The sequence below is a fragment of the Dreissena polymorpha genome, chromosome 12 (genome assembly GCF_020536995.1).
Source record: "Dreissena polymorpha isolate Duluth1 chromosome 12, UMN_Dpol_1.0, whole genome shotgun sequence".
Taxonomy (NCBI): Eukaryota; Metazoa; Mollusca; class Bivalvia; order Myida; family Dreissenidae; genus Dreissena; species Dreissena polymorpha.
The window spans coordinates 59,742,254-59,755,048 of record NC_068366.1 but is presented as its reverse complement, the minus strand read 5'-3'; the positions used below and the strand labels follow the sequence as shown (position 1 = coordinate 59,755,048).

The window sequence follows — 12,795 nt, the reverse complement described above, 5'->3', positions numbered from 1 at the left end:
CGTGCATGTTTCGTCTCTTTTAGACTGTGGACCCATTCCCACAACTTTGAAAGGGGTGTTCACTCTTTTAAACGCTTCCAAAACCACTTACGGATCGCTAGCAAATGTCACATGTGACTCTGGATATGATTCGAACGTTAGCCACATTATGTGTCAGACGAATGCTACGTGGGAAACAACAATTTGCAACCCGAAAGGTAACTATAAACTGTGATAACCTAATGCTTACTTTTTAAATTGTGTCGATCATTCGCATTTTCGTGTCGTTCGGCATATTGATAAGCATAACTATAAACGTTTGAAGATAGTGCATATTTTTTAAAGGGACTGTCAACCACGAATGACGAAAAAAGAAAAGTTATCAAATACCGCGTTTTTCTACCATTATTAGTTTATATTGATGAAAATATCACGACTGGTATATTACATTACTTAAAAATACTAAATATATTCAGTATATTCGGTAATAAAATTTCGCGATGTAACATCGAAAGTACATCGCGAAAATAGGTGACATAACGATATACACACTATAAATAACGCAAGATGATTGAACATTTTATATATAAAATATATACAATTCATTACGCATGCACAATTTGCGTTCCTGGGTTTACCACGTGCCAATGGATGATCAATCTACTGGCGTTATTTATAGTTAAGTGGTAGTTACCTGGTACCTCTACCCAGTAAGATTCATTACTGAATATACTGAAAATATGAAAAATTTACAACTTTTTTCAAATAATGTAATATACGAGTCGTGGTATTTTAATCAATATAAACTAATACTTGTAAAAAATACGGTATTTTTTTAGAACTTTTTTCTTCTTTATTCATGGTTTAGAGGGGGTAATCACGTGACAAACAAGATGGCGACGTCCATGTCGAGGCAGGTATTTTTCGTAGTTTTACACCCTTTATTACTAGTATTATTTTTTCGTATTCCGCTCACTTTCCAGCCATATTAGGAATAAAGTTATTGGCTTTTACTTCATAGTAATATTCCCTCTATATTTCGACTTTACTCGGTGCGAAATTTCTTATCGGGATGACCTAATTAGGGCTCCACTAAGAAAATTTGCGGGGAGTGAAGTCGAGATATAAAGCGAATTTAAAATACGCAATAAACGCTCATCAATCTTTTTACTGATATGGCTGGAAAGTGAGCGTGATTTAAAAAATAAGAAGAAGTAATAAAGGGTATAAAACGGCGAAAAATAACTGTCTCGGCATGGACATCGCCATCTTGACTATCACGTTATTACCCCCTCTGGTGGTTGACGGTCCCTTCAATATACTTATGCGAAATTGCAAACAAATCAAATCTCGTTATATATATATATATATATATATATATATATATATATATATATATAGTTTACATATGGATAACCATTTTAAAGTTTCCTTCATAACAGTGTCTGTTTAAGATAAGTTCTTCAATAGTGTAATAATTTTATTTATTTTTTAGACGTGCATAGTAGTGTATAACTCTATCTAACACACTCATTTAAATCGTTACAGCGGTTATTAGGTATTTTGTTTCTTGTTAAGTGTAGTGCCAAATCAAGCATTCTGAATGGAGGATTCTTTATTCTGTTATTATAACCAAATGTGAATACTGTTCGCCTGTATGAAAGCGGACAAATAATAATATTTAAAAAAACACTTCTGATTAAAGAAGAGAGATATAATAGTGCATTTATAATTTAATTATTATATTTTTATTCATTCAGGATTGATTTCAATATTACTAAAAACATACTACTATATGTTTACAAGTTGAACTCGACTATTGACATGCTTACAGTAATGATGAAAACGTATTAGTGTCTGTGCGAAAATAACACTTAATATATAGATGTTAATATGATATATATTGTGTTAAACATCAAAGAATGCATTTAAGTCCATTTAAGGGGCTGTCAACCAGATTGACGAAAAAACTAAACTTCTCAAATACTGTATTTTTTTACAATTATTCGTTTATATTGATTAAAATAGCCCGACTGGTATATTACAGTTCTTGAAAAAAGTTTTCAAATTTTCAGTATATTCGGTAATAAATTTTTGCGGTATGAAATCGGAACTAAATCGCGAAAATAGGAGACATTTCGATATACATACTATAAAAAACGAAAGTTGATTGATCATTTTAAATATAAAATATATGCAATTCACTACGCATTCGCAATTTGCATTCCTGGGTTTACCACGTGACTATGATGATCAATTTACTTGCGTTATTTATGGTTAATACTGTTTTGTTTTTAATTATTGGTTTATATTGATTAAAATAGCACCACTGGTATATTACAGTTCTTGAAAAAAGTTGTTAAGTTTTCATATTTTCAGTATTTTTTGGTAATAATTTTTCGCGATATTAAATCGGAACTACCTCGCGAAAATAGGAGACATTACGATATACACACTATGAATAACGAAAGTAGATTGATAATTTTAAATATTAAATATATGCAATTCACTACGCATTCCTGAGTTTACCACGAGACAATGATGATCAATCTACTTGCGTTGTTTATAGTTAATTGGCAGTTACCTGGTAGACATACTCAGTAAAATTCTATTACCGAAAATATGAAAACTTAGCAACATGTTTTAAGTTGTTATGTTATATACAAGTCGTGAAAGTTTAATCAATATAAAATAAGAATCGTAAAAAAAACGATATTTTAGAACTTTTTTTTTTCGTCAATCTGGTTAACAGCCCCTTTCAAGAATTAGTGTGTATTACTAGTGCAAAATGTTTCATTTACATACAAGTTTACAAACCATCTGATAAATCTAATTTCCATTAGTGTTTTATAGTGTTTTATAGTTATACTATTGTTGGCATTTTGTACTTAAATAAATCGCAACAATATTCAGGTGCATACATTTATCGATGCATTTATCCATGTTTTAACCAAAGTTAAACATGGATATAGGCACCACAAAAGCTTTGCTGTCCAAAGTATGCATACCACCAATGAAAAAAGAAATGGATGGTCCAAATGGTTTGTTTATTACAACAGTTATTAATTTAAAGAATACTATGTTTTAATCTGAACGTAAAGCTTTAATCCGTTACACAATTAATACAAACTACATACAATGCAAGACATGGCAGATTTGGTATTTGTTTTCGACAGTAATGCAATTGGACAAACCGCTTTCCGCATAAATTCACAATGTCTTATTATATAAAATATTTGTAAAGTTACATATACCAAAGCTACGTAATGTGTAAGTGGAAACGTGTTAACTCTAAGGTCACTTTAACAGGATTTCGTAATTGTTAAAATATTATTTAAATGACATTTACAATGCTTTCTTAGGCACAATTCTCAAGAAAACGATTTAAAAAGGAGCGCCTTACAACCACGTTTGGTTTACTAAATAACTTATGTCTTTTTACGTTCCAAATTATATTTAACATGAATATCACAATTAATTCAGAACATACATGACATCATAATATGAATGAATTCAGTAAAATCTTCAGAGCATACGTGTGATATTTTATATATCGAACGTTCAGTATGGTAAAGCAGTTTTGTACGTGCCCAAATATAAAACCATATTTCAATCAATGTTGTTTCATGTATATATTCTTTTGAAAGAAAACGCGAGCAGACTTTGCAAAGCGGATGAAATATGGCTTCCACAGTACAAATGTGTCAGAACTGCAGTATACAATCTTGAGGCTCAGGTTCGTGTTTTAATTTATTTGAATGATACATCATAATTAATTATGCAAACGTTATCATAAATAGGTATTGCTTTAAAAATATATTTTATTTACTTTTACCAGCATATCAATTCATTTATATGCATATGCCCGTCCTACTTCCTTTTATATATTTTGTTCAAACATTTAATGGAAGACACATATTGTTCATCTTTTTATGATAAACATACATACTGCGCATAGAAGTTGTGCTTCCTTTACGAAAGTTAAGATACAAATTTATTGCATGAAGTGCAAACTACTTATTAACATTTTTCCTCTGTATTGATTAACAGATACGTATAATGACACCAAACGTGACATCGTCCGAGGTTCTCGGAGTGTTATCAGGCGTTGCTAACGTTACCGAATTTGAAAATAATCACAACTCGTCAGAGCTGCTCACGAACGCTGATTTAGCATTATTAACAAATGCGTTGGACCATATTGCAAACCTTGTCTTCGACAACACACGTCTAGCTACAAACGATGTTGCTGAGGTGAAATTTAGTATTGTATTTTAATTATTTAAATTGCTTAACAAATGCTATATTTTAACATGTACTTGCAAAAGTTGATAAAGAATTCTACTCGTGAATCCTGTTTACAAATTACCTGATACTAATTTCATACAAAAACGAATTTTTATCTTTAAGTGAAAGTTTCTACACAATCTTGTTTTAAATTTCAATCCATGGTTCATGTCCTTAAATCTTAATTGTGAAAGTGTCATTTAACATGTATTTTAAAATGTTGCTTTCATTCTTTTATCAGACATTTCTGCAGTCGGCCAGTAATATCATAGGTGTTTTCATAGAAAAGGAAAACAAAGGCACTTTGTTGTCGCTGAAACAAGCGGTAATAATGTACATACTTATTGTTTAAATATACATAAATAAAAGCTGTTTTTGTCAAAAAGTAATTCATGAGTATATGTACTCCTGTTAACGATAACATTTATATAATACATTAATCATATGGGCCGTGCAAACGAAGAACAACAAAATGTAGCGTGTTTATTTATAGTACAATGTATTAATTAAAACACCAGTCAATTTTTCGTAAAATTGTAACGAATATAATGACAGAACCCGTTTTAAATTTATAGACTGAGAACACTATTGAAACGTTGTTTTCTTCAATCGACAAGATTGGATCGGTCTTACGTAAAAGGATTGCAGATGGAGAAATAAAAAAAATGGTAGTTGTTACTAGGAATATTGCTTTCGAGGTTATGATAGTCGATGGTTACTTGTCATTCCCCAAAAAATATGTTCAAAACTACACTAACAATGACACTACATGGATTCTTCAATCACAGAGCAGAATATTCTTGAACACAAGCAAATTAGGTAAAATAAAGAAATTTATACTGGAAAACTTGGTTGTAATAAGTTGTAATTATTGTGATTATTATTCTGAAATAAGTTATTATTTCAATTATATTGTTTAAGTTGTAAATAGTAAAATGTTGATGTCCTCATATTATGGGCGGACTAAATATTATTTATGTCTTACAGAAAAGCTTCAAAATAGTCTTTGTGTTTTTATCTGTATATGCACACCTTTACAAATTCACCTTTGCCATTTTAGGTGATGTTGTTGCAACGATAGTGATCTACAAAAATTTAACAGATGTTATATCTGCTAGATCTGAATTCAATCGGTAAGCATCGTTGAAGTATTGTCTAGTTTCGATTAACAAATCGTACATAATACAGTGTCCTTAACTTTTATATTGAGGAGATCATAGTTTTAGCCAACGTCCATAATGTTTATCGGTCTTTCTGTTGGACAGTCCGCACTTTCGCAAAACTGGTACAATCAGTCCGCACTATCGCAAAACCCGAAAAATGAAAACACGTTAAATATGTAAAAAATGTCATAACAAACATCATTTTTTACTCTTCAGTAGCATTTAAAAAACGAGCTTATTTACTAAACGCCTTTAGATATTCTTTTATGACGTTGATTTCGTCGCAATTACTTTTTTGGTCATGCGCTTTATTTCAAATCGAAGTTTCACAAGGGCAGTCAAATTTTTTCTAGTACAAAATGGTATTGGACCGACTCCTACCTGTGTGGCATTGGGCGTCTCACTGTATAATTTATAATGTTTCTAAAGACAAACCATGTTGTCCCTAAACCTATACATTTTGCATAGAGCTGTTGGATTTCAGTTATAGTTTTGACTCACAAATATGGTGCAATCAATTATTTGAATTCAAGCCATGTTGAAATGACATGTTCTAAAAAACGTTGTTACAAATATATAGCAGCAACATGTTTGATTCAATCAACACCTAAATATTCAATTAGTTTGTATTGAAAATGCCCAGGCAAGGTTTTAAGCGGTTCAAACTATTATCAAAAAACGAGCTTACTGGGGTTTCATTTTAGAAGTAACATTAACTGTGACTGTGGTTACTAAAATCGATATAATGAGAAAATCAGAACAGATATAGTGTCCCGTTAACTAAGAGTTATATTATTATTTATCTCGCAAATACTTGCACAAACAGAATATATAACTAATATATAGCATACGTACTACGAGTAATTCACATTGTAGGTTAATTTTCGCCAGTATTTAATGCTCTCAATTACTGTACTGCAAAATGAAAATAATCCGCAAATTATATATAAGATCACGTGTAATCGACTGCGTGTTATATTGCAGCTCATCGAATGATGACGACATAGTGAACGGCCCTGTCCTGTCGTGTTCGATTTCAAATGTGTCGTCCAGTTTGGCCTCACCAATTATCCTGAGTTTTGAACATGGACAGGTAAAATATTCAACACATATGATTTCCTCCAAAAAAAATAGCACTCTGATATTTGTTCTGTTTAATGAATTAATATTTCTCATGTTTACATTTACTCTTTTTATGTACAGACAAACTTCATCAATGCTTCGTGCAACTACTGGAAGTTTAGTAGGTAAGTTGCTTTTCGATGTAACCTCCTAATGTTGCATTTGACCTAACTTAAATTATTTCAGTAATTATGCATTATTCATCATTAATAGCCCATCGCTGATAGGCTTAAATCGTATCACACTTTGTTCCAAAGTTCCCACCCTTGTGAATACTCATTAGTTTAAGAGTACAGCACACTTCAGTAAAACACACGTATGTTTATTTGTTTTTGTTTATGTATATAATCCAATCGATCAGATAGCTATGAACCATATGGTATTTGTTATATGTTACATTTCCAACATTTGTTTTAAACAAGTTATCGTTATGCTTTACATACAGAAGTAAAACAGACGTGTGTGATTGTTTAATTTGCTGCCATTTGTAATCTATGTAATCTTTATGCAAAAATACTCAAATAGAAAATTGATTTACTTTAGCACACAATGTGGATTTTTATGGTAATAATAATAATAGTAAAAAGATAACACATATTTTGCATTGATACATAGATCACAACCGATCTTTATAAAACTTGGTCAGAGTTTTTCTCTTGACTATCCCGACTTTGAAACTGCGTCACTTGCGTTTCGAAACTAGGTCCCTAGGTCAAATTAAAGAGAAAACCTTTCTCCCACCCAAAAACATGATTTGAATTCATAATCCAAATTGCTAGGTCAACATGGTTACATCTTATAAATTAACTTGCTTCAACTCTGGGGTCAAATGTGTGATTCATGATTGATGAAAATTGTTCAGAATATGTATCTAAATTATATTAAGGCCATGGTTCAAACAAGTTCAAGTGTGGTCAAATTAAGGTCACCTGGTCAAGTATTCAATCATTTGTGTCCGTGACTCATGTGAGCGCTAAAAGGCCAACCTGACCTCTTGTTTGATATTTAGGTCGAACATGGCAAATAATTTAAATAATTTCAATTCCGATGTTTTGGATATCTCCTGTAAAAATACGTATACGCCATTTTTGTTCCGACGACTATTTTCATAAGCCTTTAATGTGTTATTGTATTTCTATTATATTGAATTATTATAATATTATGAAATTTACTTCCGCATTGACGGGTTGGTAAGAAGGACATGATTTGCGTTGGCTCTTTTTTTATTTTGACAAAGTTTAGTTATGATTTTCAAATTAGTTTACAATTAAATTTTAGACACACCATAATTAAATGTAACGATGTGTCTCGGGTTGCGTTAGTTTATCAAGCAGTTTTGAATAAGTTAAATATAGATATCAGGATAACAAAAATGCAATACAATAATTTACCAAGATTTTTTTAAACAAATACGGTGCTTTACCTTAAATTTGACCTGATTCACACGCATGCAGCTTTAATATTGTAATTTCCAAAACATAAACAAAACACGAATTTTATTATCTATGTGTTAATCTTTAAGTGTTATTTTACAGTATAAAGACGCCGCATATATAACTATACATACATATGCAAACTTTAAACGTGTGTATCGTTGGTATAGGTTTGTGTCATCTAAGTAATTAACACTAAATTGATGGTACCATTCAAATATAGTTTATTCCATTTCTTAAACAACCTTTGGTTTCGATATTGTTTTGGTTTAATATTGAACAAAATAAACGTTGAAATTATAAGGTATATACTCATATTTACACATAAAACTAGAATATAATATATTACTCTTAATGTAATGAATGCAGGTCGTTGTGTGTATGCTTTTACCAAATGTACACGATATGTTGAATTCGTATCTTCCGTTGCTTTGTTAATATATGTTGAACTAAATAAGATTTACGCATATTTTCATCACATGCACATTGAACATATAATATCTTACATTACATTAAATGCTATATATTATATTATAACGAAACAAATTATTGATTGTGACTTATATCACAACCTCCGTGTCAATAGTCCAGGGTATTGGGCGAGTGACGGTTGCATTGTTCGAGCTTCAAATGATACGATTACTGTCTGCGAATGTGACCATCTCACCAACTTCGCTGTCCTCATGAGTCCTTTTGTTGAGGTATGATCAAACATACAGGCGAGATCCTTTGGGCACTGAATATCGTCTGTTATTGGAAACTTTATTAAACTCAATAACAACGCTTTTTTAAGGAAACTTAAACCTGTGTAAATATCATTTTAAATGCATCGAACACAATAAAACAGCTTGCCAATAAATAACATTAGAAAGGACGTTGTTTGTGTGATGTGAAGACACTAGGAAACAACCTTTACGTCCTCAAACATATTCACATAAACGTGAATTTGTTCCGTGATTGAAGGTACGTTTGTTTAAAGATATCGTAGAATATTCATCGAACTTAAAGCAAGAGACATTTTCTACAGTTCCTCATTTCGAAATTCTATACAATATTTGTAAATAAACCTGTTCCACAAAAGCAAAACAATATTTAGTACGTATATAATGCATTCTTGGCAAATGAACATTCAACATATAAATATATAAATTAAATATTTCCCAAATGACTATAACTAATTTATAATACATGAAAGCGCCTCAGAACGATAAAGTTGTATAAGTACAGTTTATTAAATATCTCATACAAATATCGTTTTAAAGTATGTTTATTATTTTGGGGTTTAACATATTGTGTTTTTATATAATTCAAATGCATTTATTTATTATTTGGGATCGCAAACACTTCTATGTGCATAGTTATTCACACACGATTTGATATAAACGCAATCTGAATTGCAAGGATTTAAACATTCATTTGTGGTATGAAAACCGCTATTATAGTTTAAGTAATCTTCATGTAGTATGAGTCATTATTTATATGTATTATTATTATTATTATTATTATTATTATTATTTTTATTATTATTATTATTATTATTATTATTATTATTCTGGCAAACCTGAATCCTGAATATTATTGTTATTGAGCTTAAGGAGCCTATTAATTTTGCAGGCACACGTCAAGTCCAAGGCCTTACGTCTAGTGTCGATTGTTGGCCTTTCTTTATCAACGTTTTGCCTACTTCTGACGATTATTGTTTTTGCAAAACTTTGGAGGTTTGTTTTAGCAAGAGTTTAAGAGAATTTAACGAATATTGAAAATTAATATAATTCGCTAGTATAATAATATTTTGATTTTCAGCGCCATGTTGTTTGACGGTTCATACATACGTTGTTACGACCGTTTAAAATCCCATAAACACTCAACATCAACGAATATTTCGTACAATATTTCGATAAATAAGGTCAACACATACACAATCAATGTTTCTTATAGCAATAGCCAGAATTTAAACGCGAGATGTGGTCTAGTACCACCATTTTATTAAGATACAAAATGCTCTTTTTTGTTTTTTAGGGACAATATATTCAACACATATTATGTACGATGTTAGTGTTCGTGTGTCGTATCAATAATCAGATATCGTTGCGAGGAATTAAAATGGAATATATTGTGCCACACAAAAAACGAGAAGTTTGTATCTCCTTAAATCAACATGTATTTTACCATACCACATCTAGCGTTGCAATTTTTGGCTATTGCTATATGGAACACTGTTGTTTATGCTTTAACTTTGTTTAACGAAATACTTTGCGAAATGTTCGTTGATTATGAGTATTAATAATACTTTTAAAATGGCATTTAAAAAAGAACACTGTTTTTTCAAGTAAAGTTTTAAAGTATGTCAATCGTAATAGCAATTTCTTTGTTTTATTTTTTCTCAAGAAGAATTTGCAGTGTTCGTTAAGTCTACACATTAATTCTTTACGCGCTGGAGACAAGGTCATGGTTTCAAAACCTTATTTCCGACATAAAACGAAGTATTTTTGTAAAACAATCTAGTCAATATCACAAATCATGTCGTTACGTTTCCGCAAACAAAAACAATTATTAAGTCGGAAATAACGCTTAAGAAATATACTGAAGTTTTAAAATAAGATAAGCGATATATCAAACACTTAAGATAAGCGATATATCAAACACGCCTAAATCGTCAAAAATTAATGTATACGCTGTTAAAGGGGCCTTTTCACAGATTTTGGCATGTTTTGAAGTTTTTCATTAAATGCTTTATATTGATAAATGTAAACATTGGATCTTAAATCCCAAGTAAAAAATCAAGAATAAAATTAAAAAAAGAAAAAAAGTTAACCCTCAGCAGGGCTCGAACCACTCACCACTGGAGTCCTTGAGTAAAAAGTATACTACTTAGACCACTCGGCCATCCTTCCGGATACAATGACAGATGTATTTTATACTTTATATAAGCAATCCTAGTAGTTTCACAAAATATAACGACAACAACAGAACTCCCCAAATATTTTAATTCGTTTCGCGTAGTAACGCTTTATAATTTTCAGATTTTTAAATCGTCAAAAGATGCATATAATCGCTATTTTAGAGCATGGTAAATGTTCAGCATTACTGTTTCCTCACAGGTATCATAACTAAAACGAAAATTAGCGAATCTGAAACAATTTTTTTCAATTTTGTCAATTTACCCAAACGTGAAAAGGCCCCTCTAATGTTGTAAATGCTCTGTAAAGTATGTGTACATCAACGCATATGCAGCAAAAGTATGGTAGATCCGAACCACTGCCTTTATAACGTATGATTGCGCAACAAGATGGCGGTTTCTATACAGGTTACGGACGAGGCGATTAATCGAACACTTATTCACTAAAACTGTCAAAATGATCGCAAATAAAACTGCTAAACCCGACGGAATTTTTTTTTTCAACCCGTCAAGATGGCCAAATAACCAATACTAATATTTAGGGTTCGCTAATAACTCTCCATAGTTATAAATGACTTAAATCATACTATTGCATAACGAGATCGCGGCTTAGTGAAAATGGTGGAAACGTTGTCGCTAATCCAAAGAGAAACCTCAAAATCTGCGGAACTCTTGAATCAACTAAACTGTGAAAATGGCTGCAAAACCAATCCGATGGCTCATCTCGCTCAATCAAAACCAAGCAGAAAGCTTGTATCACCAAAACCGTGAAACAAAATGGCGCACATAATTCGTGCGCAAACGGTTAAACAAGCTGGGTTTGTATATTGGGCTTCCGCATATCCTACGCGTACCTTCCGTCATTGTGCTATGTTCGTCGTATTTCTTGTTCGCTCGGTAACTCTTGTAATTGGTAAAAAAAAGAAGTAACGTATTGTCAAGATTCAAAACTGTGTAGGTAAATCGTGGCTGATACAAAACTATGTCATTTATTCATAGAGTTTGTTATGTTCGTTATAATGACCGTATGTAATGGCCATGAAAGAGATTCATTCAGATGTTAAATGTAAAATTGTGATCTGTCTGTGATAGTTGTTTTTCTTTCCGACAATAAAGGTACGTATCCTTTGCATATATGGTTATTAAACGTATCAAATTGTTTTAACTGTTTTAGATACGTTCGGAGCGACAGGTCTGTTGTGTTGGTGAATCTAATCCTTGCGCTTATTATATCTTACGCGATCTTCCTTGGAGGCGTTGATCGTACGGAAAACAAGGTTGGCATTGGAAGGGCAATTGGCATGAACACTTTCCCCAGCATACACGAAATTTGCAAAAAATATTTAAACACACGTGGTCCATGTTAGAAAATATATTCATTTAAAGATTAGTTCCAATATGATTGACAAGCGTTGACGCGTTCATTGCTTCATGCTCAATACCAATGGATAATTTACATTACTTGAAATAATGGTTCAAATAGTTTAAGCATACAGCATACCTAGTGTAAGTCGTGTTTACTTATAAAGTTCAAAACAATATGTTATTTGTATTCTTGATAAACGCAGCAGTTATTTAGGTTTGTTGTTTATAAATATGTATCCAAATATTCATCATTTTAGCTATACGTTTGTGAGTGTAACATCTTATTATTTGTATAATTTATCTGTATAATGTATTGTAGACATTTTTATTGAATATACATAAACGTTTTTATAGATTGCATGTACGGTAATCGCGGCTGCGTTGCACTACATCTGTACTGTCGTCTTTTGCCTCATGCTTGCAGAGGGCATTGGTATTGCGAGGGACGTTATTCTAGTTTTTGCTCAAACTTCCATACTCAGCAAACTATTAGTGTTTGCATGGGGTAAACGCATTTTATTATCTGTTAATTTTAACAATATGTATA

At 31.5% G+C, this 12,795-nt stretch overlaps 1 protein-coding gene across 1 annotated transcript in view; it reads left to right on the top strand.

Annotated features, from left to right (window-relative positions):
* The window catches only part of LOC127852651 (adhesion G protein-coupled receptor L3-like), a 44,072-nt gene that overhangs the window by 30,786 nt on the left and 491 nt on the right, over window positions 1-12,795 (top strand). Inside the window, exons 3-9 of the mRNA XM_052386603.1 lie at window positions 5,327-5,399; window positions 6,414-6,522; window positions 6,633-6,676; window positions 8,571-8,685; window positions 9,599-9,702; window positions 12,058-12,160; window positions 12,603-12,753. Coding sequence (XP_052242563.1) covers window positions 5,327-5,399; window positions 6,414-6,522; window positions 6,633-6,676; window positions 8,571-8,685; window positions 9,599-9,702; window positions 12,058-12,160; window positions 12,603-12,753 — 699 coding nt within the window. The remainder of the gene's footprint in view (window positions 1-5,326; window positions 5,400-6,413; window positions 6,523-6,632; window positions 6,677-8,570; window positions 8,686-9,598; window positions 9,703-12,057; window positions 12,161-12,602; window positions 12,754-12,795) is intronic.